This window comes from Engystomops pustulosus, chromosome 6 (assembly GCF_040894005.1).
Source record: "Engystomops pustulosus chromosome 6, aEngPut4.maternal, whole genome shotgun sequence".
NCBI classification, from domain to species: domain Eukaryota; kingdom Metazoa; phylum Chordata; class Amphibia; order Anura; family Leptodactylidae; genus Engystomops; species Engystomops pustulosus.
In genome coordinates this window covers 53,566,263-53,592,423 of record NC_092416.1, presented here as the reverse complement: position 1 = coordinate 53,592,423, position 26,161 = coordinate 53,566,263, and the positions used below count along the sequence as shown (strand labels likewise).

At 45.3% G+C, this 26,161-nt stretch overlaps 1 protein-coding gene and 1 long non-coding RNA gene across 3 annotated transcripts; one reads left to right on the top strand and one right to left on the bottom strand.

Annotated features, from left to right (window-relative positions):
• Positions 1-373: 373 nt before the first annotated feature.
• LOC140135093 (uncharacterized) lies at positions 374-15,683 on the bottom strand. The gene is made up of 2 exons (XR_011856454.1): positions 13,252-15,683; positions 374-6,997 (listed from the first exon to the last, which is right to left on the bottom strand). It is a non-coding gene; the product is annotated as an uncharacterized lncRNA (long non-coding RNA).
• Positions 13,084-24,609, top strand: LOC140135092 (EF-hand domain-containing protein D2-like). Of its 2 annotated transcripts, none has more exons than XM_072156128.1 (4): positions 13,084-13,105; positions 19,129-19,276; positions 22,803-22,937; positions 23,474-24,609. In XM_072156128.1, the coding sequence occupies exons 2-4, from the start codon at positions 19,163-19,165 to the stop codon at positions 23,606-23,608; spliced, it is 384 nt and encodes a 127-aa protein (XP_072012229.1). In that variant the 5' UTR covers positions 13,084-13,105; positions 19,129-19,162; the 3' UTR covers positions 23,609-24,609. The 2 variants fall into 2 exon arrangements, with proteins under 2 accessions (XP_072012229.1, XP_072012228.1); XM_072156127.1 differs by lacking the exon at positions 13,084-13,105 and adding an exon at positions 15,662-15,907.
• Positions 24,610-26,161: the final 1,552 nt, after the last annotated feature.

Here is a 26,161-nt window from a genome sequence, read left to right as displayed (position 1 = left end):
TTCTGTGCAAAAAAAAAAAAGCTAAAATACATAATTCTGCTCCAGGTGTCCCTGGGAATCATTCCTCAAAGTATTTTGCCTCTCGGTCCTCATTTAGTACCTCTTTTGGCCCATAGCAACCAGGGTTTTCAGCTCTCAAAATAACTACAATCAGCAAGATGGAGGGGCGGAGCCTCCTGTCACCTCATCACAAGCCCCTGCTGCTGACCAATGACTCCATATCTATCTATCTATCTATATATTGTTAGGGATTTTTTATGCAGGGCCCCAACAGCCCTCTTGACTTTTGTAAGGTGAGTCCTAATTAACCCTTTGAGGGAGGATGAGATAGCTGCCGGCAGCGAGCTGACAGAGTAAATGAAAGACACAGTCGGTCTTCCGATGCACTCAAATCAAACTGTTTATTTCAAACAGATACAGCTATATTTTAGCACATAGAGATCAGCATTTGGGGTGTTGATAAGGACTTAGATTCTATTGGCCATTATGCTTTTGTACCAGCACATTCTGGGAAAAATGACTAGGCCTTGTTTACAGCCATGCTTATCTACACAATGGCTCCTAGAAGCTTCTTCATAACCAAAATAAATAACAAGAATACAGAGGCCGCTAAGAAATGCCAAGGATATTGTGAAAAGGCAAACAACAGTTTAAATGAGAAAAATAGCTGAATTAAAACATTTAACTCTATAGCTTCTTAGAGGGAAGCATACCCCCCCCCCAAGGTGGCCGCTGTATCTAAGATGGCGGACAGTAGTCAAGATGGCGTCCGAAACCAGTGCAACCTCCTTAACAATTCCCCCCTTTGAGCTTTGCTGGCCTGTAACTCCATCCTGAGCGACCTCCTCAAGCTCCAGGTACCCACAGGTAGGCTAAGCCCTTACCTGCTGGACTTGTTAACTCTTCACCAGATCCCCTGGAGGCTGGTCACTCAGGGGTTACAGGCCCGCACACTCAAATCACATCACTGAGTTCCCATAGTCCATAGGTTTGTAAACAGGCAGCATCATCCTCCGCTCCGGGCACTTCTCCTGTCCTGGTTCTTACCGCCTGGACGGCCATCTGGGACATGGTGGACTTGATGAGGGGGACCACACAGCACGCCATAAGTGACAAGAGCAAAATCACAATCCCCAATATCACCCCCACTTAAAGGAAACCCTTCCAATCCCTCAACCACAAAATGAAGGACAAAGTGTCCACCCCAGAGTTTCTCTTGAGTTCCCTGGACAGTCCTTCAATCTTTTCACGAGCATGGGTAATGGATCCATAGGGGGCGATGTCATCTGGGATGTACATGCGACAAGCCACTCCCACCATCTTACAGACTCCTCCCTTCTCAGCAAGGGTCATGTCCAAAGCCATGCGGTTCTGGGAAGCATCTCCGGTATAATTCACAAATCTCTGTTGATTACAATAAAAACAGTTAACCCAACCAACATTTTTGCTCATAGTTATCTGGGGAATAATGGACTCTAGACCTGCCCATATCTTATTGTGGGCCTTGTACTCATCTGGGACCCCCCTTGGTGCTCCCACTGTATCTATATAAACGTTGTCATCTAGGCGCTTCTCTCTCAGACCTCCAGAATCCTTTGGGATTCTCTACCTTTTGTTATGTGTCTGATCAATCTTATCCCTGGGGATCACGAGGAAGGAATGCACAAGTCTTATCACAGTACACTCACCTTCCGAGCCTCTAGGCCTGACCTGACTCTCCTATCCCCACAAATCCGGTACACATCAGACACTGCTAATACAGGGCTACCTGTGCTGTCAATGTTAAAGAAGGTCATTGTCTTGTTGCACCAACCGTAGGTAAAGTCTCCTACCCTAGGGGCATCCTGGTCACCCCTATAGATACAGTGATAGTCATGGTTGGGGTGTCCCTGAGCATACAAGTCAGTCAGAAGAGACCAGCTAGCAAGAAGTAAGTTTACAATAGAAAGCGTGGAAGCATGCTGACTTCCCTCTAGCTTCACAGGCGTGGCACTGGTCAGCAGGACTTGGAAAGGACCATCGTAGCGAGGCTCCAGACTCTCTCTCTGGTGTGTCTTCACCACCCGTAGTCTCCAGGCTTCAGGTTATGCGTCCTGAGGTCTCTGTCTGGATCTGAAAAAGGAATCAGAAACACTTTTGCGGAGCTTTTCCAAGGCCTGGCTGAACTGTGTGGCACATTCCACCTGGTTTCCTGCCATCAGCTATAGGATCTGTGGGAAGTAGGGGCTTAGTCTGGGTGCACAGCCAAAAAAAAAAAGTACTTCAAAGGGGGACAATCCCATCTTTCTTTTGGGGGTGGTCCGCAATGGTTTCCCTGTTTCTTCCATGACCTTCTGGATCTCTAACTTAAGAGTGCCGTTTAGTCTTTCAATCCCACCACTAACTTGGGGATGCTAAGGGGTGTTCAGGGCCTGTTCTACACCCAGGAGGGACAAGGTTTCAGGTCTTTACCTGTCCAGTGAAGTGGGTTCTGTGACCGGACTCTATGGTCTCTGGAAGTCCAAACCTGCAGAAAAATCTCACTCACCAACTTCTTGGCTGCAGCTCTGGCAGTAGCCTTGGTCATGGGAGAAGCTTCTGGCCACCCTGGAAAGAGATCAATGCACACAAGCACGTACTCCTACGTACCACTTTTTGGTAGCTGGATAAAATCCATCTGCAGTCTTTGGAAGGGATACAGCAGCTTGGGTGTCACCTTCTGTGGGGTCTTTTCCACCTTACCCGGGTTGTGGCGGGCACAGACTATACAGGCTTTCACTAGTCTAGTGACAGGGGTAGTAATGCCGGGGCAAACCACTGGTGGTTTATGAGCACTAGCATGACCATTTTGGATGTGTATGTGTCTGTAGGCTACTTGACTTAATGTCGGGTGCAGGGCTCCGGGCAGGCACACCCTCTCTCCCAGCATCCAGGTCCCATCGGCATCTAGGCTCCAGCTTTCCTCCACACTCCCTTCACTTCTGATGACTCTCGGGCCACCAGGGACTGGAACACCTGTGGATCAAACTTTTAGCTCAGAACTCACCGCTGAGACTTCAGGACAGTCTCTGGGTTCCATCTGTGCAGCTGCCTTCGCCATCCCGTCAGCCACATACCTGCCCTTGGCTTGTAGAGTTACCAAATTGTGTGTGCTTTTACTTTTATTATCCCCACCTCTTGTGGAAGTAAGAGAGCATCCATGAGCTCTTTAACCAGCGTGCCATGCTTAGAGGGGGTCCCTGCAGAGGTGAGGAAATCTCTAGCCTTCCATAAGGGTTCATAGTCGTGTTTAGACCCCAGGACTATACCTTGAGTATAGATGTTTGCCCTTTTACCTTCCACCAGCTGTAGCGCTTCCCTGAGTGCCGTCACTTCCCCTCCTGCACTGACCTGTGTGGAGGGAGTGGTTCTGCTTGTACTACCTCATGTGCGCCACTGACCACTGTATATCCAGCATAGAACCGTCTGTCTTCTCCTGCAGACCTGGAGCCATCTATGAGAAAAAACTCAACATCTGGGTTAATTACCCTTCTCCCCCCCCCCCCTCTGAATCCTGGAAGACTGGCGATAGAACGAAGGATTCAGAGCTGTGCACCTTATCAGTGTATCCTGGGGAATCAGGACTGCACACTGGAGTCTAAGCTGTCTGGCCTTTGCTCAGATGCTTGGGCTGTACTTGGGTGAGGACACTGTGCAAGGTATGTGGGGTTTGCACTGTAACTGAGTGATCTAGGGTCTAGGATCAGCTCACTGGCCTTGCTGAGCAGATTGCTGGCTGCAGCTACTGACACATGCGGGACTCCCCTCACAACTGAGTCTAACCGGGCCTAATAGTGGGCCACTGGGGAGGCCACCACATTCCTGGGCTAAGACACCTGTGGCTTATATACTCAGTGCAAAATAAAATAAAAGGTCTGGTTCAGTGGCATGTGCCTAGGGCCGGGGCAGACAGGATTTGCCAGCTTAAGGCTATGGAATGCATCAACTGCCTCCTGACTAAGGGCAAATGGGGAAGAGGCAATGCAGTCAGAAAGGGGCAGCAGACCTCATCCCAGGCCTGCAGGAGCTGGCCAGTCCTAGAATCATGTGAAGAGGCTTAGGGCCTCAGGGCAGGGGCACATTCTGGACTGCCAGCTTTCTTTCCTCTGTCAGGTATCAGCCTGTGGCTGAGAAGCAGTGGCCTAGGAAGACCACCTTCTCCTGGCAGTACTGGAGTTTGTCTCTGGGAACTTTGTAACCCTTCTGGAACAGAAAACACATAAGGTCAATAAATGCATCCTGGCAAACAAAAACAGTAGGTCCTCCGCATACTGAAAAGGAGAACATCCAGTAAGGGGCTAGTCTGCCAGTCTACTCCCTGTAGGGCCGTGTAGTTCTTGGCTGGGTGAGTTTTACCCCCCTTGTGGGAATCTGCACCAGGTGTACTGGAATACTGAACTGGTAAAGGAAAATAGGTACTGGCAATCTTCATGTAGGGGCACAGAGAGGAAAACATTTGCCAAATCAACAGTGAATAATATGTCACCCTCAGGGACTGCTGCCAGTTTGGGCTAGGGACCACTGGGCTTCAGTACACTCATTGGCAGCTTGGAGGTCATGGACCATGCTACATGTATCCGGCTGTTCTTTCTGAGTCTTTTCTTGACCGGGAATGGGCTAAAATCATCATCGGACTAGCAGGGGAGAGTTCTACAATGAAAGGCGATCGATAACTCTGTTTGGGGGGGCTGTTCTCGCTGACATCCTTGTCCGTAACCACCCCCCCTTGTCTTGCCCTGTGGGGGCCGTCTCTGCCACTCACTACAGTAATGTCTCCTCCCCGCAACGCCCACTTGGGTTGGTCGGTTGAGACTTCCGGAGATGTTGTCAGTCTCACTTTGGCGTGGTCTGTGAAACATCCTCTTTTCCCTCTGTACGTCAATGTGTCAGAGTCCCTCCACCACATCTCCAGCAGTGTTCTATGCTACCTATAAAGTTCTGGCCAGACTCCAACGTCTCAAAAAAATCCAGGTACACTTAAGATGGTTTTTAATCAAAAAGGAACAAAAGTCAGTCATAGGCTCTGTAATACAGTTGGGGGGCTCATTCTTGCTTAGTCTGTTCATGGGGTACACAGGAGGACATCACATCATACTGTATCCCTGTTCCACAACCAAATAACTTCCTTCAAGTTTTTTTAGATAGTCAGGGAGAACTCTAAACGCAGCGATCTACCCCTCCCAAATGTAAATGTTCTCACTAGCCTGTAAACCACGAGATAACAGAACACAGATTCCAAGCAACTCAATATGGAGAAATTCAGTTTTCTGTGAACATCAAGGTCACTATCGTCTCTCTCGTAGATAAGACAGACACAGCACATGTCAGTTCTTCACAAAACAAAACGCAGCTCCAACAGCCCCCACCCTTTTGTTAACCCCTTAAATGCCAGAAAGCAGGTACCGGAGACATTGTAACACTTTTTCATAGTAATTTTTCTCTAATTGTCGGGATCAATAAATTTTAATAATACTCAAACAAACAACATCCCTCACTCCCAAGACCCCTAGCAGACGCCCGAAACCTGGTCAGCTGTTTTCCTACAAAGCCCCACAACAGCTTTTATGGCTGCCAACAGCAATCAACTTCCATCGACTTGAAGGGAATATAACTTAAAATGGCCGCCACTGAAAAATAAACTGACTTAAGATGGCCGCCACTGAAGAATGGTAGGGCGGGTCATCTTCTCTAACCACCAGATACAGGGGTGGAGTCTGGATTACAGGGGCCATTTTTCACTTCAAGGAAAATATAATTAAATCTCTTTTTCCTCAAATTCTTTCCACATCAAAAACTTTGAAATGTCCCTTATCGCCTGTCTCTTTCTTCATTGGGCACTCTGAAGGATTCCTGTCACTCTGTCCTGGTCCATCCGTCAGTCAGAGGCTCTAAGTGTCTGTTTTGCAAATCTGATCAAGTTTTCTCACTTGTACAATCATCAGATCATCTGACACATCCCAAAACCTTCACTATGACCTTTCATTTCAACACAAAACTACCAGCCCTTATGTCCGATCATATCAACTTGCACTTTTCCATCAGTCCTACTTAACTCAACAACCTTCTATCTACTTACATCATGCCAATCTTCTGTCTACCTACATCTTTTTGTCTGCAATGCACCTGGCTCAATTCCAATTCACAACTCATCATAAATGCCTACTACTGCAACACAACCAAACTTGTCCCCACAGACACAGCGAATGCCAACACCTCGATTTACTGACCCCAAAGAAACTAGATACCAGACTTCCACAGAGGACTCTACACCAAGTCAACTCTGACCTGTCACTACTCTTTCACCGACTACACCAAGTCCACTCTCTTACCGACTCTTTACTAAGTCACTACTAGTTCTTACAGTCCCACGAGGCTGTTAAGACTCCCAAAAAAAGAAAGCTAAACACACACTTGATCAGGGCGGGTCTCCGCTGCACGTGCACAAATTGAGCTCTATACCTCTATGGGCAACCCTATTGGCACCAGTCAAACAGTACTATAGACACTATGATAATCACAACAGAATATCTCCCACTCTCCCACTCTAGCATTGCAGACATCTAAGGGTTACTACTTCCCATCTCACAGCTTCAGCTAACACCACAGACTGTCTGAGCATCCGTCACTGTCCAGTCTCTGTTCAGTCTCTGTCCATCACCTTACAAAGTGGTTCTTTGCCAAAAACTATGAGCTTAGGTTACAGTGAACAACAGTGGCAAATGCATAACACAGAGACAGTCTTACCCGGTCCGTCCAACCAGTGAACCAGAAGTGACATATCAAGGTAGACAATAAAAATTAATCTCTTACCTTGAGAGCTCTCTGGTCAGTTCTGTTCACCGAGCCGGCGGGGACCCTTCACGGAGGCTGTCTTGGTGCTGTTGTTGCTCACTTCTAAGCCCCAACAGCCCTCTTGACTTTTGTAAGGTGAGTCCTAATTAACCCTTTGAGGGAGGATGAGATAGCTGCCGGCAGCGAGCTGACAGAGTAAATGAAAGACACAGTCGGTCTTCCGATGCACTCAAATCAAACCGTTTATTTCAAACAGATACAGCTATATTTTAGCACATAGAGATCAGCATTTGGGGTGTTGATAAGGACTTAGATTCTATTGGCCATTATGCTTTTGTACCAGCACATTCTGGGAAAAATGACTAGGCCTTGTTTACAGCCATGCTTATCTACACAATGGCTCCTAGAAGCTTCTTCATAACCAAAATAAATAACAAGAATACAGAGGCCCGAAGGACGCTAAGAAATGCCAAGGATATTGTGAAAAGGCAAACAACAGTTTAAATGAGAAAAATAGCTGAATTAAAACATTTAACTCTATAGCTTCTTAGAGGGAAGCATACCCCCCCCCCAAGGTGGCCGCTGTATCTAAGATGGCGGACAGTAGTCAAGATGGCGTCCGAAACCAGTGCAACCTCCTTAACACTATCTAAACAAGGGAGAGTCATGAGCAGCACAGCTGAAGGAGTGAGTGCAGTAGCCGGTGATAACTTGGCGGAGAATCCCAAATATATTAACCGGTTAAGGACCGGGCCCTTTCCTGTTTTTTCATGTCCATTTTTCACTCCCCACCTTCAAAAATCTATAACTTTTTTATTTTTACACGTAAAGAGCTGTGTGACGGCTTGTTTTCTGCGTAACAAATTGCACTTCATAATGATGGTATTAAATATTTCATGCCATGTACTCGGAAGCGGGAAAAAAATTCCAAATGCAATGAAAATGGTGAAAAAACGCATTTGCGCCATTTTCTTGTGGGCTTGGATATTACGTCTTTCATTGAGCGCCCCAAATGACATGTCTACTTTATTCTTTGGGTCGGTACGATTAAGGGGATACCAAATTTGTATAGGTTTTATAATGTTTTCATACATTTACAAAAATTAAAACCTCCTGTCCAAAAAATTTTTTTTTGATTTTGCCAACTTCTGGCGCTAATAACTTTTTTATACTTTGGTGTACGGAGCTGTGCATGGTGTCATTTTTTGCGAAATTTGATAATATTTTCAGTGATATCATTTTTAGGACTGTACGACCTTTTGATCACTTTTTATAGATTTTTTTAGATTTTTCAAAATGGCAAAAAAGTGCCATTTTCGACTTTGGGCGCTATTTTCCGTTACGGGGTTAAACGCATTGAAAAACCGTTATCATATTTTGATAGATCGGGCATTTTCGGACGCGTCGATACCTGATGTGTTTATGATTTTTACTGTTTATTTATATTTATGTCAGTTCTAGGGAAAGGGGGGTGATTTGAAATTTTAGGTTTTTTTATTATAATTTTTTTTTTTTAAACTTTTTTTTATTTTTATTTATACTATTTTTCAGACTCCCTAGGGTACTTTAACCCTAGGTTGTCAGATCGATCCTATCATATACTGCCATACTACAGTATGGCAGTATATGGGGATTTTCTTCCTCATTCATTACAATGTGCTATCAGCACATTGTAATGAAGGGGTTAAAACGAAATAGCCTCGGGTCTTCGGAAGACCCGAGGCTACCATGGAGACGGATCGCCGCCCCCCGATGACGTCACGGGGAGCGGCGATCTCAGGTAAGATGGCGGCGCCCATGCGCCGCTATCTGTTTGAGGCTGCCGGCAGCTTTGCCGGCAGCCCACGCTGTAAAAACACCCGCGATCGGTGCTAGCACCGATCGCGGATGTTACCGGTAAGCCTTTGCTGCAATATGCAGCAAAGACTTACCGGCTATGGAGAGGGCTCAGCCCGTGAGCCCTCTCCATGCAGCGCGACGCGACCGTCGCCGTGAATACACGGCGGGCGGTCGCGAACCGGTTAAAGTGAAGAGGCAGCACTCCAGATAGTGTTGAACCTTCCATGAACCGCCACATTTCGGTGTGAGTTTACAGCTTTCTCAAGCACAGTTCAACACTATCTGGAGTGCTGCCTCTTCACTTAGATAGATAGATCAAAGTGAAGAGGCAGCACTCCAGATAGTGTTGAAAAGGGGTGAACCTTTATTCCATGAACCGTGCTTGAGAAAGGTGTAAACTCACACCGAAACGTTGCGGTTCATGGAATAAAGGTTCACCCCTTTTCAACACTATCTGGAGTGCTGCCTCTTCACTTTGATCTATCTATCTATATTGTATCTATCTATCTATCATCTATCTATCTCACTAGGTCAAAAGATCCGGGGCTCGTGCCTGCTCGTGCCTTTTGGCCTGTGTCCCGGATCTCCCCGGGCATTCTCCCCTCTCTCAACACGATCCGTGTCCTGCACGGATCGTGATGAGAAAGATTGCTGTCACTGCTTTCCCCAGCAGCTCAGCCTCCGGTGAATAATAGTCACAGGAAGGACCTGTGATGATGTCATGGTCACATGACCTGACGGGGAAAGCAGTGCACACACAGACAGCTGCATCTGTGAGGTAAGGGGGGAGACATGATAGGGAAGGGGGAGAATAAGGGGGGTTAGTGTGAGGCACATTACTTAGTGGGGGGCTGTGTGTGAGGCACATTACTTAGTGGGGGGCTGTGTGTGAGGCACATTACTTAGTGGGGGGCTGTGTGAGGCACATTACTTAGTGGGGGGCTGTGTGAGGCACATTACTTAGTGAGGGGCTGTGTGAGGCACATTACTTACTGGGGGGGCTATGTGAGGCACATTACTTACTGGGGGGGCTGTGTGAGGCACATTACTTAGTGGGGGGCTGTGTGAGGCACATTACTTACTGGGGGGGCTGTGTGAGGAACATTACTTAGTGGGGGGCTGTGTGAGGCACATTACTTAGTGTGGGGCTGTGTGAGGCACATTACTTAGTGGGGGGCTGTGTGAGGCACATTACTTAGTGAGGGGCTGTGTGAGGCACATTACTTACTGGGGGGGCTATGTGAGGCACATTACTTACTGGGGGGGCTGTGTGAGGCACATTACTTAGTGTGGGGCTGTGTGAGGCACATTACTTAGTGGGGGGCTGTGTGAGGCACATTACTTAGTGAGGGGCTGTGTGAGGCACATTACTTACTGGGGGGGCTATGTGAGGCACATTACTTACTGGGGGGGCTGTGTGAGGCACATTACTTAGTGGGGGGCTGTGTGAGGCACATTACTTAGTGGGGGGCTGTGTGAGGCACATTACTTAGTGAGGGGCTGTGTGAGGCACATTACTTACTGGGGGGGCTATGTGAGGCACATTACTTACTGGGGGGGCTGTGTGAGGCACATTACTTAGTGGGGGGCTGTGTGAGGCACATTACTTACTGGGGGGGCTGTGTGAGGAACATTACTTAGTGGGGGGCTGTGTGAGGCACATTACTTAGTGTGGGGCTGTGTGAGGCACATTACTTAGTGAGGGTCTGTGTGAGGCACATTACTTACTGGAGGGGGCTGTGTGAGGCACATTACTTAGTGGGGGGCTGTGTGAGGCACATTACTTAGTGGGGGGCTGTGTGAGGCACAATACTTAGTGAGGGGCTGTGTGAGGCACATTACTTAGTGGGGGGCTGTGTGAGGCACATTACTTAGTGAGGGGCTGTGTGAGGCACATTACTTAGTGAGGGGCTGTGTGAGGCACATTACTTAGTGGGGGGCTGTGTGAGGCACATTACTTACTGGAGGGCTGTGTGAGGCACATTACTTACTGGGGGGGGGCTGTGTGAGGCACATTACTTACTGGGGGGCTGTGTGGGGCACATTACTTACTGGGGGGCTGTGTGAGGACATTGCTTACTGGGGGGCTGTGTGAGGCACATTACTTAGTGAGGGGCTGTGTGAGGCACATTACTTACTGGGGGGCTGTGTGGGGCACATTACTTACTGGGGGTTGTGTGTGGACACTACTTACTGGGGGGCTGTGTGGGGCACATTACTTACTGGGGGGCTGTGTGGGGCACTTTTCTTACTGGGGGGCTGTGTGGGGCACTTTTCTTACTGGGGGGCTGTGTGGGGCACTTTTCTTACAGGGGGGGCTGTGTGGGCACATTACTTACTGGGGGGCTGTGTGAGGCACATTACTTACTGGGGGGGCTGTGTGGGGCACTGTTCTTACTGGGGGGCTGTGTGGGGCACTGTTCTTACTGGGGGGCTGTGTGGGGCACTTTTCTTACTGGGGGGGGCTGTGTGGGGCACTTTTCTTACTGGGGGGGGCTGTGTGGGGCACTTTTCTTACTGGGGGGCTGTGTGGGGCACTTTTCTTACTGGGGGGCTGTGTGGGGCACTTTTCTTACTGGGGGGCTGTGTGGGGCACTTTTCTTACTTGGGGGCTGTGTGGGGCACTTTTCTTACTTGGGGGATGTGCGGGGCACTTTTCTTACTTGGGGGATGTGCGGGGCACTTTTCTTACTTGGGGGCTGTGTGGGGCACTTTTCTTACTGGGGGGGCTGTGTGGGGCACTTTTCTTACTGGGGGGGCTGTGTGGGGCACTTTTCTTACTGGGGGGGCTGTGTGGGGCACTTTTCTTACTGGGGGGGCTGTGTGGGGCACTTTTCTTACTGGGGGGGCTGTGTGGGGCACTTTTCTTACTGGGGGGGCTGTGTGGGGCACTTTTCTTACTGGGGGGGCTGTGTGGGGCACTTTTCTTACTGGGGGGGGCTGTGTGGGGCACTTTTCTTACTGGGGGGCTGTGTGGGGCACTTTTCTTACTGGGGGGCTGTGTGGGGACATTACTGGGGGCTGTGTGGGGCACTTTTCTTACTGGGGGGCTGTGTGGGGCACTTTTCTTACTGGGGGGGCTGTGTGGGCACATTACTTACTGGGGGGCTGTGTGAGGCACATTACTTACTGGGGGGGCTGTGTGAGGCACATTACTTACTGGCGGGCTGTGTGGGGCACATTACTTACTGGGGGGCTGTGTGAGGCATATTACTTACTGGGGGGCTGTGTGAGGCATATTACTTACTGGGGGGGCTGTGTGAGGCACATTACTTACTCGGGGGCTGTGTGGGGCACATTACTTACTGGGGGGCTGTGTGGGGACATTACTGGGGGGCTGTGTGGGGACATTACTGGGGGGGCTGTGTGGGGACATTACTGAGGGGGCTATGTGGGGACATTACTGGGGGGCTGTGTGGGGACATTACTGGGGGGCTGTGTGGGGACATTACTGGGGGGCTGTGTGGGGACATTACTGGGGGGGCTGTGTGGGGACATTACTGGGGGGGCTGTGTGGGGACATTACTGGGGGGGCTGTGTGGGGGACATTTCTTGGAGTGTGTTCACACATGTCACTAGGACAGGCCTCGGTTTGATCTCATTTGCGTTTCCAGTAATACACATGTGATGGGTAACACGCACCTGGTTTTGTTTAAATGCAAGACAAAGTGTGAGTGCTGCCTTACAGTATTTGGGGAGATTGTTAGGGGCGGCAGCAGGATAACACTGCCAGGGAACCAAGATGTAGGGACAATGAGGAACATAAGATGTGGTGATGTCTAATGGAGAAGATGGAGGAGACGTCACCTGCAGTCACTGGAGGGAAAAAGTAGGGATTTCTCTGGTGTTTCTGTAGCTGTATACACTGTCAGTAAAGTTGTTATGTGGGGGGTTATGTACAGGAGGGGGCATTACTAAAAGAGCGCTACATATGTGTTGGGGCCCGTGCCCCGGATCTTCTACAACCCTAGCAACGCCCCTGATCTATCTAATATCTTTATATCTCATATCTATCTGTGTATCTATATCTATCTCATATGTATGTATCTATATCTATCTATCTATGAAACACTTCAGCACAGCACATGAGGGGACAGCTTGTAGACTTGCAGAGTCTCTCCTGCCACTTCCTTGTGTGAGGTGATGGGGGGATGGGGAGCTGCAGTTTCTGTCTGTGTGGATTATTTGTTTATACACAAGTGTAGGGAAAGCTGAGGGAAAGATAAGTGTAGGTGTTTGGTCACTACATTAGTTGGGGCTTCTCCCTGCACATGGCTGCTGGAGCAATGAGACATATGGTAATCAGCTGATTGCAGGGAGAGAAATGTGGGTGTGTCTCCTGCTTCGTAGTCTCAGCTCCTTTCTGAAGACGGAATGTCCATAGTAACAGCCATATGAGAGATTGCTGACATCTAGGGGAAGTCTGCAGAATACAAGAGGAAGGAGCAAGATCCGGGTAACTAATCCAATTGTAAAAGGGCTTAAAATTACCTTCCCTACAACATATCAAAAGTTTTTTGAAATTACGGTTACACTTTAAGGTGCCATTTTTTACATTTTCATAAACATCACCAACACACACATTGGGGCAGATTTACTTACCCGGTCCATTCGCGATCCAGCGGTGCGTTCTCTGCGGTGGATTCAGGTCCGGCCGGGATTCACTAAGGCAGTTCCTCCGACGTTCACCAGGTGTCGCTACTGCGCTGAAGACCACTAATGACAGAGTGTTATTAGTAGTGTATAGTGAGGTGACGGAGTGTTATTAGTAGTGTATAGTGTAGTGAGGCAGTGATATTAGTAGTGTATAGTGAGGTGACGCAGTGTTATTAGTAGTGTATAGGGTTATTAGTGTATAGTGAGGTGACTCAGTGTTATTAGTAGTGTATAGTGTTATTAGTAGTGTATAGTGTTATTAGTAGTGTATAGTGTAGTGAGGCAGTCTTACTAGTAGTGTATAGTAATATTACTAGTGTATAGCGTAGTGAGGCAGTGTTATTAGAAGTGTATAGTGTTATTAGTAGTGTATAGTGTAGTGAGGCAGTCTTACTAGTAGTGTATAGTAATATTACTAGTGTATAGCGTAGTGAGGCAGTGTTATTAGAAGTGTATAGTGATATTAGTAGTGTATAGTGTAGTGAGGCAGTCTTACTAGTAGTGTATAGTAATATTACTAGTGTATAGCGTAGTGAGGCAGTGTTATTAGTGGTGTATAGTGTTATTAGTAGTGTATAGTGTAGTGAGGCAGTCTTACTAGTAGTGTATAGTAATATTACTAGTGTATAGCGTAGTGAGGCAGTGTTATTAGAAGTGTATAGTGATATTAGTAGTGTATAGTGTAGTGAGGCAGTCTTACTAGTACAGGCAGTCCCCGGGTTACATACAAGATAGGGACTGTAGGTTTGTTCTTAAGTTGAATTTGTATGTAAGTCGAAACTGTATATTTTATCATTGTAGTTCCCGACAATTTTTTTTTTTGCCCCAGTGCCAATTGGAGTTTCAAATTTTTTTGCTGTAATAGGACCAAGAATTATCAATAAAGCTTCATTGCAGACAATTTTAAGCTGATTATTGCAGTCTGGGACTATTTTAAAGCATCCAGAGAGCTTCACCAGAGGTCACAGTGGGCAGATGGGTCTGTCTGTAACTATGGGTTGTCTGTAAGTCGGGTGTCCTTAAGTAGGGGACCGCCTGTAGTGTATAGTAATATTACTAGTGTATAGTGAGGTGACGCAGTGTTATTAGAAGTGTATAGTGTTATTAGTAGTGTATAGTGTAGTGAGGCAGTGTTACTAGTAGTGTATAGTGATATTAGTAGAGTATAGTAAGGTGACGCAGTGTTATTAGTAGTGTATAGTGTTATTAGTAGTGTATAGTGTTATTAGTAGTGTATAGTGTAGTGAGGCAGTCTTACTAGTAGTGTATAGTAATATTACTAGTGTATAGCGTAGTGAGGCAGTGTTATTAGAAGTGTATAGTGTTATTAGTAGTGTATAGTGTAGTGAGGCAGTCTTACTAGTAGTGTATAGTAATATTACTAGTGTATAGCGTAGTGAGGCAGTGTTATTAGTAGTGTATAGTGTTATTAGTAGTGTATAGTGTAGTGAGGCAGTCTTACTAGTAGTGTATAGTAATATTACTAGTGTATAGCGTAGTGAGGCAGTGTTATTAGTAGTGTATAGTGTAGTGAGGCAGTCTTACTAGTAGTGTATAGTAATATTACTAGTGTATAGCGTAGTGAGGCAGTGTTATTAGAAGTGTATAGTGTTATTAGTAGTGTATAGTGTAGTGAGGCAGTCTTACTAGTAGTGTATAGTAATATTACTAGTGTATAGCGTAGTGAGGCAGTGTTATTAGTAGTGTATAGTGTTATTAGTAGTGTATAGTGTAGTGAGGCAGTCTTACTAGTAGTGTATAGTAATATTACTAGTGTATAGCGTAGTGAGGCAGTGTTATTAGTAGTGTATAGTGTAGTGAGGCAGTCTTACTAGTAGTGTATAGTAATATTACTAGTGTATAGCGTAGTGAGGCAGTGTTATTAGAAGTGTATAGTGATATTAGTAGTGTATAGTGTAGTGAGGCAGTGTTACTAGTAGTGTATAGTAATATTGCTAGTGTATAGTGAGGTGACGCAGTGTTATTAGAAGTGTATAGTGTTATTAGTAGTGTATAGTGTTATTAGTAGTGTATAGTGTTATTAGTGGTGTATAATGAGGTGACGCAGTGTTATTAGTAGTGTATAGTGTTATTAGTGGTGTATAATGAGGTGACGCAGTGTTACTAGTAGTGTATGGTGATATTAGTAGTGTATAGTAAGGTGACGCAGTGTTATTAGTAGTGTATAGTGTTATTAGTAGTGTATAATGAGGTGACGCAGTGTTATTAGTAGTGTACAGACAAGTGGCGCACTATGCGCAGTGTGTAGCGCACTAGCATCCTCCTCCTTCTCCTCCTCATCTATCTGGACCAGTCTCCGCCCCTCCGGCCTGTTGTCCAATCAGTTGCAGCATTACATGCGGAGCGGTCACATGACCCGTGCCGGCTGCATCTTCTCATGCAGGGGGACAGGTGGTGTCGGCAGCAGCCGGTGCAGGGACACGATGGCTGAGGACGAGTTGGCCTCCAGGCTGAACCGGCGCCTGAGGATGGAAGACCCGGGGGAGCGGGAGCCGCCGCACATGAGGGTCTTCAACCCTTTCACCGAGTTCAAGGAGTTCAGCAGGAAGCAGATCAAGGACATGGAGGGGATGTTCAGGCGGTGAGTGCCCGGTGTGGTACCTACATCCCCTCCTCTACACACATCTACCATACACATCACACATGTAGCAGAGCGCAACTTGTGGCTGCAGATAGCGATCACTGACAAGCTCAGCTCTGCTACACGGTACAGTATGCTACACGGTACAGCTCTGCCTGATATACACCCTATATACAATGTATAGATCAAACCCGCTTTGCATCTTTCAAACAGGGCAGAAAAAAATGAGCAGCGCTCAGTGATTGGTCCATTTTTCTCTTTTATTTATCATCCAGACAATTTTACATTCTTTCACATAGAGATCTCTTGCTACACCTTTCTCTTTATCACTATGAGCAGAACTACATCTCCCAGCATGGCCTCCTAGTTATGGTCCCCTTGCATCGCTGTGCACCCTCCTGCTGTGCAGTAAGCTCTTGTGCCCAGGACATGATGCTCCCCCTCCTAATAGGATATTGGCAGCGTGACTCCATCCGCTTTGGCTTTACTCCTCTCTCTGCTAATGGGTTAATGGCATTATGTCCTCCTATAGCTGTGCAGGATGGGGGCTGGGAATGGCTGTTTCATTCAGTAGTAGACGCAGTGGGGGCACTTGTCACAATGCAGAAAATGAGGACGTGGAACCCTCCTCTGCCAATAATGTGGCTTATGGGAGGGGGGGGGGGGGTCGCCCCCTTCTAGTCCTGCTTGGGAAGTGTCATCTGTCATTATCACGCTGCTCTTCAGCCTCCAGCAATGTGCTAGTAAACAGACGGAGTCCCTCCATTAAAGCTGGAGCCCACAACGTGTTGTAATAGGCTCCTGGCAGCCGATCAGATCCATGGCAGCAACAGGTAGTGGATGAGAGAGGCGGCCGGGGATAGATAGAGCTGATTGTGTGATGCAGGATGGATGTGTATAACATATAGATGCATACTGATCTATATCCCTCTCTCAGCATATGACCGTGGTACTGATATATAGAGGGAGCTTCAGATTACTAATGTTTTTCTCTGACTCCCTATCAGTGAAGGTTGGTCCCATATAATTTTGTCATTGAGAGAAATCAGTGCTAGTCGGGGGAGGACAGAGCAGTCACATCCCTATAATAATGGGTCATTAATGTGTGTAAAAATACATATGCATCACATCTATTTTTCTATAAAATGACTGCTTTGACAAACATGGATACCAGGCTCCTTGCACACTAGCGGATTGGCATGCGAGACATCCCCAGCAGATTACAGTAGCTTCCGATATTTCATAGCTTGCACAAGCTCCAGATTTACAGCAGATTATTCCTCTCCGTGGGAGATGCGATATAAAAAAAGAGGTTCTTCATCAGCTACAGTGTGTATTATACAGTCCTATCATTTAGTGGAAGCAATGAATATCTTTCCTCTCAAGAAAGAGGTTCTGCAGTAGCTGTTGAGATTTATTTATAGAAATATCAGCCCCTCCACCCCATCCATTTTTGCAGCTGGTAAGTCGCTGGTGTCAGCTAGAACAATTATCACATGATGAACATGAAGATTGTGGGTCTGGATCAGTATAGTTGAAAATAGAAGAATAGTTAAGATGGGGGAAGGGCAGGGGGTGTAAAAATAGCCCAAAAAACCCAGATCATTCATTTTTTATTTCCTTAATGCACTGCAGTGGGCTGATCTACCATAGAGAATATGTAATAGTAAGAGATTTGTCTCCTAGCACCAGCTGCTCAGTGCAAGGTTATCCCTGTACCTGCACATGACTTACTATGGGGTGTAGTCTATTGCTTCATATGGGAAATAAAAAGTGACATGTAGTAATGTGTACAATGAAAATATATATATGTACAGGCAGTCCCCGAATTACGTACAAGATCTGGTAAATTTTTTAAATGTACAGTAGGTTTTGATACTTGTGCTCCTGTTCAGATTTCACCCCCATCTTCTTTGATGTTTTATAGCCACCCTTAATGCGACCTTGTATCACTAAGATCGCGGTTGCATTATACCAGCGGCTTGTTCTTTATGCGCAAGGAGCCGCTTTACAAGCCATTGATATAACGCGACCGCAATTTTAGTGATACAAGTGGAGGGGGAGGTAACTAAGGACGCAGTCGCACGATACCAGCAGCTTGTTCTTTATGCGCACGGAAGCGCTTTACAAGCCGCTGGTATCGTGCAACAGCGTCCTTAGTTACCTCCCCCTCCGCTTGTATCACTAAGAGGCGGCGGCACACAAAAGAACAGTACAAGTGAATCCGGCATTTCTGCAAGGGTTCTTTAGGGTAATTAAGTGCTACTGCGATCCGAGGAACGGGTCAACCCCAGATACAAACGGGTTCCTTGGCCACGCATGCGCGGGTGAGGGCCCCGTTCGTATCTAGGGGTCGTTTATAACTCAGATTATCGTAAATCGGGGACTGCCTGTACAGTATATCCAGATGTGTTTGTTTGGCCATGTGCACATGTCTGAAAAATTCTTTAATCGGCTGTGTTATATTTAGGTAATTCCACAAAAGGGGGCACAGCTCAAAGCCATCCTGGCACCCATTTTAGGCCCGGGCTGGGACTTGGGTGTAGCACAAGTTCGGCCAGGGAGGTGGAGGGGTGAGCACTCCACACCCTGCCCCTCTTCATAGGGACATGTGACTCCTGGCCGTACCTATGGCAGAAGATAGAACATGCTCTAGCTTCTGTCAACTGTGCGGTGACACACGTGTCTGCTCACCGTACCGTGCCCAGGTGTCTATGGGGCCGGATATCCGTTTGTGTGCAGGGGCCCTTAGTCTCAGGATTTCTGACTCATCCATATCCTATCTTTATATAGGAAGATCCCTTTAAAGTTTAAAGGATTCTTTCCTACACAGTCATTAGCTAAGCCCCCATAGTAGGGTCCCAAACAAATGCCTGGAATAAATGAGATATGACATTCACCTCCAGCTGGAGCTAAAGAGGTCAGAAACCGTGCCAATTCACATTTTTATTAAGTATGAGCAGATCTCGCCCAGCCTCCCCCTTGTGTTGGGATTAGTGTCCAGAGAGGCCTAAGCAGGGTGAGCACAGAACGTGTGTAGAGTTTTACTCTATGGGGGATTTATCAGAACTCTAATTGGTCTTATGTGACTGTTTTCAGTCATGCAACTTTTTTTTGGTGCAAAAATACCCACATGAGACCCGTCAAAGTTCTGATAAATCCCCCTATATATTTCTGCACCCCCTTTGTACATACCATAAACCAGTAACTTCTTCTCCCAGATATGATGCAGGGAGGGACGGCTTCATAGATCTCATGGAGCTGAAGCTGATGATGGAGAAACTTGGAGCGCCACAAACCCATCTGGGCCTTAAGGACATGATTAAAGAAGTGGATGAAGACTTTGATGGAAAACTGAGCTTTAGGGAGGTGAGTCAGAGCCTGCACAGGAGCATATAGCTGAATTACTGCTGACATCAATCACACAGATAACCGCGGGGTCCGGCCTACTGGGGACATCAGCACCTGAAGTCACACTGGAAATCCACATCTGAATCCTATGAAATATGCATGAGACCTCTCCATTCATTGATTCTTTCATCCTAGTTGTCACTAGAAAGGTGACAGAGGACACTGAGGAGCTGTGATTGTCTGCCGCATGTATCTGTCTACCTACGATGGACTAGTGCAATGGTCCCCAACCTGTGGCTCTCCCGCTGAAGCAGTACTACAACTCCCAACATGTTCTGCCAGAGACCATTGAGCTAACAGGAAGGTAATTATTGTACGATGTGTGCGTTTCTCAGCAATCGTGACAATAATTATACTCTGTTCTAGAACACTTACTTTAGTGATATAAGTATTTTATGATCTTGGGGGCAATGGTAACCCATGTAAATAGGTCCAAATTCTGTTTTGTTTTATTCTTACTTTGTATCAGAAATTGGATCTACAACTGCATTTTTTTAGTCCCTGGTTAGTATCTGACAGGTGTAGGTCCACCACTCTGACTCCACACATCAAATAGAATGCTCAGCCATCAGTATCACAACTGTCCTGAGCACAAAAAAAAACCTGTGTTATTCACAGGATAGGGGGTAAAAATCAGATCTGTGGGGCACCCAGATATCCAGAGAACTGTGTCCTGCCACCAAATAATATGGGAGTGTTGAAAATTACCGAGCTGAATGAGAGTGCTGGAGATAAATAATAATAATTCCTTTACTTATATGGCGCACACAGCTTCCATAGGGCTGCACAGAGCTTGCCAGATCACTCCCTGTCCCCATGGGGCTTACAATCTAATCAACCTACCAGTATGTTTTAAAGTGTGGGAGGACCCAGAGGAAAACCCCATACAAACACGGAGAGAACATACAAACTCTTTGCAGATGTTGACCTGGATGAGACTTGAACCCAGGACCCCAATGCTGCAAGACTAGTGCTAACCACTGAGCAACCAAGGTGATATGCTATATCCATACTATTAAATGGAGTGGCAAGGCGCATGCTAGACCTCCCGCTCTGTCAGTTAGAGAGAAGGTTACCCCGTCTCTTGATCGGGGGTGTCCCAGCAGTTGGGTCCTCCCCAATCAGATCGATATCCTCTACCACATACATAGGATAACATACAAACTTGGTGCAATCACTTTAAACTTTGGGTTTCTGCAAGAAATTTGGAGCTCTACGTTTTGAGCAGAACTGATTAGTATATAATTTTAGAAGTGATTCAATTTGTTGGGAGGTGCTTTACGATATGGGAAATTTATCAATCCTGCACTACCAGATTCTGGAAAGGGGACGGAGCCTGTTAAACCAATTTTTTTTTGTCAGCATAGGGTTGGCATTTGAAATTGAGTAAGAAATTAATATAAACATAAAAGATTTTCCAAATTTCATCAAAAAATTAATAAATTCACAGTTCATCATGTCAATGCAGTTTTTAGCAAAAATGACTTCAAATGGTCCTTGGATAATAAACCCTCCTTAGGCTATATTCACACTGCCGTTGCCCGTCCATACCGTACCGTAGCGGGCAACGACAGTGCACGGGGAGAGGAGGAGGAGGTGAGCGCAGCACACCCCCGCCCCTCTCCATAGGAAGTTATGGCGCACAGCGCCGTACTACGGGTAAAGATAGGACAGGTCCTATCTTTTTCCCGGGTACGGAGCCGCACGTGTGCTGCACCGTACCGCTCCTGTAGGGCACCATGTGCCCATTGCCGTCTATGGGGGACGTATATCGGCCGTATATACGTCCCCCATACGTCAGTGTGAATATAGCCTTGTCCTGTTGGATCCCTTAGAGAGCACCCATCACCACCTATGACTTGTCTGTTTTAGGATATATTGTATTCCCCATGAAATAACAACCCTGGAACATCTTGTCTCAAAACTCTGAATAATTATTTATAATCCATATTTATGAATAAATTGACACCTGGGTGTTACCATTCGCCTAGTCATGGGGTGCATCTGACACTGGCAGCACTAAGGATATATACACCAAGCTATAAATGCCTTCCAAATGCATCAAAAGACTTATATGTATAACCACTGAGACACACGACACAACTTTTTTTAAATTTTTTTTTACCTGGAACATGTTATGTAATAAGGCTAACATGGAAACTTGGCACAACCCCTCTAAGTGTCACTAGGTGTGTAGCATGACCTCATCTTAGCAGTTTACGTGCCAGCTTGCAGCATTTCATATCCCCCAGCTACACCCTGGAGCATATACTGTATTTGCCATTCTAGGTATACAGGCAGTCCCCGGGTTACATACAAGATAAGGTCTGTAGGTTTGTTCTTAAGTTGAGTTTGTATGTAAATCGGAACTGTATATTTTATTATTGTAACCCCAGTCAAAATTATTTTGGATTTTAAAAATGTTGGATTGTCATAAGAACCAGGATAAACAATAAATCTTAATTACAGACACCTGTGATAACTGTTATAGCAGTTTATTGTAGCCTAGGACTAAAGTACAATAAATTACCAAAATCCAGAGGTCCGTTTGTAACTAGGGGTCGTATGCAAGTCAGGTTTTCTTAAGTAGGGGACCGCCTGAATTACAATAGGATTATCTTAAATAATGGTACTATGTATCCTGATGATCATTTCACTAAATTTGTGCAGAAATTAATAATAATTCATAGGTTGATGTCATAGTGCAAGGGATTTCAACTTTTTACTTGAGCATATTGCACCAGTGTCTTTGCATTATTGTATTATATAAAAGACACTGGTCTATAACTTTCAACCAGGAGAGGGGAGAGAATGTGGAAGAATGGGTAGGGGTATATTGAAATTCCTCTTCTGATCCTAAGTAGAGATCAGACTGGATAAAGAATGAAACAAGAATTGTATACATATATGTAAAGCCATCACCTGTTACTGCTGAGCCAAGATTAAAACCGGGTAGATGAATGGTGCACACTTGTCCTGTGAGGGAGTATTACATGTAATAGACTTTCACCTTATATAATATGAGTTTAAAAAAAAAGATAGGGGCTTGTAAAATCAGATTGGTTGATGTTCTGGACGGCCTCCCGGAAGTTATCAGAGCAGAGCTTCTGAGCCTCCGTAGACAAAAAGTGAGTACAGCTTTATTTATTTTTTTTAAAAAAAGCCTTCCGCAGCCCAGCTGATACATTTTTATAACAGTCAGACAACCCTTTTAAATGAAATCTACCATTAAAGTCAAGCTTGTTATCCATAACCTCCTTCCCTCTAAAATCAACTTTTAAAATTATGCTAATGCTTCAGAAGTGCTGTTATACTGCAGCAGAATGTCTGTTTCACCCCCCAATACATGTTACTTTTACACACACCAAGCCTCGTTTCTAAAGTAGGGAGAGTTGTTAACCTTGATCTTATTCTAGATTTACCTACCCAAGTTGCAGATTTATCATATCTCAATTTGTCTTTTTCTTCCCCCTCTCTTTAAAAGTTCCTTTTAATTTTCCGAAAAGCTGCAGCAGGGGAGCTGGAAGAGGACAGCGGGTTACACGCTCTTGCGCGACTCTCAGAGATCGATGTGTCCATCGAGGGTGTGAAAGGAGCCAAAAGCTTTTTTGAAGCAAAGGTAAGCTGGTTTGTAAGAGGGCCAGCGCTAAAAGAACTGCCAGGGCCCCCCAATTCAGTTTCCTTGGGCTCACACAACTTTATCAGAACATGAGCTTAGTCAAGTAGAATCACTATGGTTCTGTTGGGGCAATGGATCTAGCATTTGGATGTCCAACTGGTTACAAATAAAAAAAAAAAAAAAACCTATGAATGATTGGAAAAGCACTTTTAAAACTCACAAACAAATCTATAGTTCTCCCATGGAAGTGAATGAATTAGTGGCCTACGTGTACAGAATAATCTGTAAATCATTTAAATGGAGTTTTCCCATTATTTCAGACATAAATAAAATGTTTTATAACTTATTATAAAATCAATCCTGTATAATGGGTGCAGGTTCGGTGTGACTTACAATATACAGGGAACATTCTTCTGCTATATTTGGTGCTGGCTTCTTATAAATATATACATTAGAAAAGGCTCTAACCATGTAAATCTGCTGAGGAACATACAACCCGTCTACAACTGTGGATTTGCTTTCTTTTATGTATAAAGGTACAGGCTATGAATCACGGCAGCCGATTTGAGCAGGAGATCAAAGCCGAACAAGAGGAGAAGAAGAGACAAGCAGAAGAGAAGGAGCAGAGAAAAGCTGCATTCAAAGAGCTACAGTCCAACTTCAAGCCATAACCCAGAGCAGAGTATTTTCCTAGCATGCAGAGAGAGTATCTATATACCTATATAGGCAGGTTGTGCCCTCTTGTTCTTCCGCTATTGCTGGATTACAACTCCTAGCATGTTCTACCAGCCAAGGGCTGCACATAGTGCTCCATCAATACCCGAAGATCCAAGACATAGCCATTCCTGCTGTTAAATATTTGCTAAAAGATTATCTAATTTATTGCTTAAAAAGAAATCTATCATCTGGAATCTACCATTTAGTAGTTTCTAAGGTAGATTTCTGAGATATTCCTCATCTTTGAACTTGATTTATTATTTTCAGGAAACCTCCCATTCAGTTTCCAAACTTTATTAGAGGTTTATGCAAATTACTTGCAGAGGCTACTTGGTTGTGTGGAGTACAGTATTTTTCGTACTGTGAGGCGCTCCATCAATAAATGCCTGCTAAAATGTCTAGGTTCATATACAAGGCGCACCTGATTGACCAGCAAGTGGCAGACCTCTGCACAGTTCAAGGCAGCTGTTGTCTGTAATTACGGTTCATATATAAGGCGCACTGGACTGTAAGGCGCACCTTTGATTTCTGAGAAAAGCAAAGGATTTTTTGTCAACCTTCTAGTCCGAAAAATACAGTAACCTCTGAGCTGCAGGGTGTACGACTACTCCATGACTGTAACTTCTGTGCATATGCAGGGCTATCCTCTGGCCAGTGACCACACCACCACATTCACAGGCGGCATGGACACACAGAGGAGGATCTCGAGGCACTGAGTAGTAGCCTTAGCCCCCGCAGCTGACAGAGGCTACTCCACTCCTCAAGTAGCCTTTGCAGATAATTTACATAAACATCTAATAAAGGTTAGAAACCGAAAGGCTGGATTCCTGAATATAAAAAGAACAAGTTCAGGATAAGAGATCTACCTCTGAAACTACCAAACAAAAAAAAAAAAAAGATTTCAGATGGAAGATTTCTTCTAAGGTTGGATGGACCAATAAAGTGAATCATTTTACTAGTGATTTCCATTTTTATGTTGCAGACGCAGTATTTTTTTACATCATGATATCACTGTTTTTTGTGAAATGTGTAAATAAAAATTAATTCACGGCTACTAATAGACAGATTTTATTTTTGAGTAGCATAGTTTTTCTCACCGTTTTTCACTAAGCCTTTTCCCCAGGATAGGGAAGTGCCTGGGTCCGATCAATGGGAGACAAATAGGTAGAGAGTTATGGACTATTATTTAACAAAATGCACTGTTAAAATGTTAAAACATTACATTTTGTTAACACAATTGAATTAGGCAAATCTCCTTTTCACAGATGAGAGAACACTGTATGAGGAGGCTGCACCATCATTTGACAGATGTATCCATCATGCCTGTTCCAATGGTTGGGCTCACAGAACATGGTGGGCAGCAGGATGTTCACACCATACATACCCAGTGAAGTATGTGAATAATCTCTCTGCCCTCTGCTACGCAATCCTTAGGGCCAGTAATATCTACTGTGATGCCAGCACGGTTTCTGAAGGATTTTTACTCAGATTACGATTTTGGACAATAGATGTGACCAAGTGACAAAGTGGTATTAACAACCACTAATGTGGTTTGCGTATTGCTAGGATCCATCAAATTCATGACTGAGGGGGGGTCTTATAAAAAGTAACAAAAAAACAGTACATACCACAGTACATACAGGGGAGCATTGTTTCTCCAGCACAAGTCGTCTTATTTAAAGCAGCTGTGTTCTTTTTGCTGTTATTGCTTCATCTAAACACATTCAAGCCAATACAAAGTTCCTGTGAAAGGCACTCTGACAAGCAATTCTTCTTAGATGACAAATAATAGAACATGTAAGCTTAATAGATAAGCAGAAGAGGCTAAAGATAAACTCCTTACAGACCTAGCATTTACCCAGCATTGTGATCTAATAGCAGCATGTTGCAGGGATGGGTAATGTGCAGTAATTTCTGATGTACCTGTATTTGTGCCCTTTTCCAAAGTATTCCTAGCTAATCTGTATGCTAATAAGGAAGTTGGTGCACCAGATCCTGTCCACAGCCCATGGAAAACTTCTATTCCCAACTTAACCACTTTCATCTCTTCCCCATACTTCTCTAAAGACAAACCATCAGCATATTGGACAGATTTGCATTCCAGGCAGGAATAGCAGTGCTCCAGATGCTAACAACATGACCTTGGTGCAATAACTGCTTAATTAGAAGGAATAAAGTGGAAATTTCTTATACTACTTACCACTTCAATACTATTGTGATAAAATGGAGACAATAGTCTATACTTACCAACAGCCTGCTGGTAACTGCTGCAGAAAATAGTAGCTTCAGGTCATGATTAGTAGTAATGCCATAAGTAAGTTACTATTAAACACTAAGGCATGTTACCCACAAGCGAGTCTGTATGTGTGATTTACTAGATGAAACATTTAGTGTGTCAGTTCAGAAGTTCAACTTTTGGTCTGGTAAATCCCGCATGGATGGAGCTTGTCAGTTTGATTGCAAGACTGAAGAGATCAGAGAGGTTGGTAGTGTTTATTGCGGTCTAC

Bases quoted from the DNA above. Each gene is read 5' to 3' on its own strand.
- LOC140135092 (XM_072156127.1), top strand. From the start codon at position 15,663: ATGCGGAGCGGTCACATGACCCGTGCCGGCTGCATCTTCTCATGCAGG. The intron at 15,908-19,128 runs GTGAGTGCCCGG...TTCTTCTCCCAG, and splicing joins ATGGAGGGGATGTTCAGGCG to ATATGATGCAGGGAGGGACG. The intron at 22,938-23,473 runs GTAAGCTGGTTT...TTATGTATAAAG, and splicing joins AAAGCTTTTTTGAAGCAAAG to GTACAGGCTATGAATCACGG.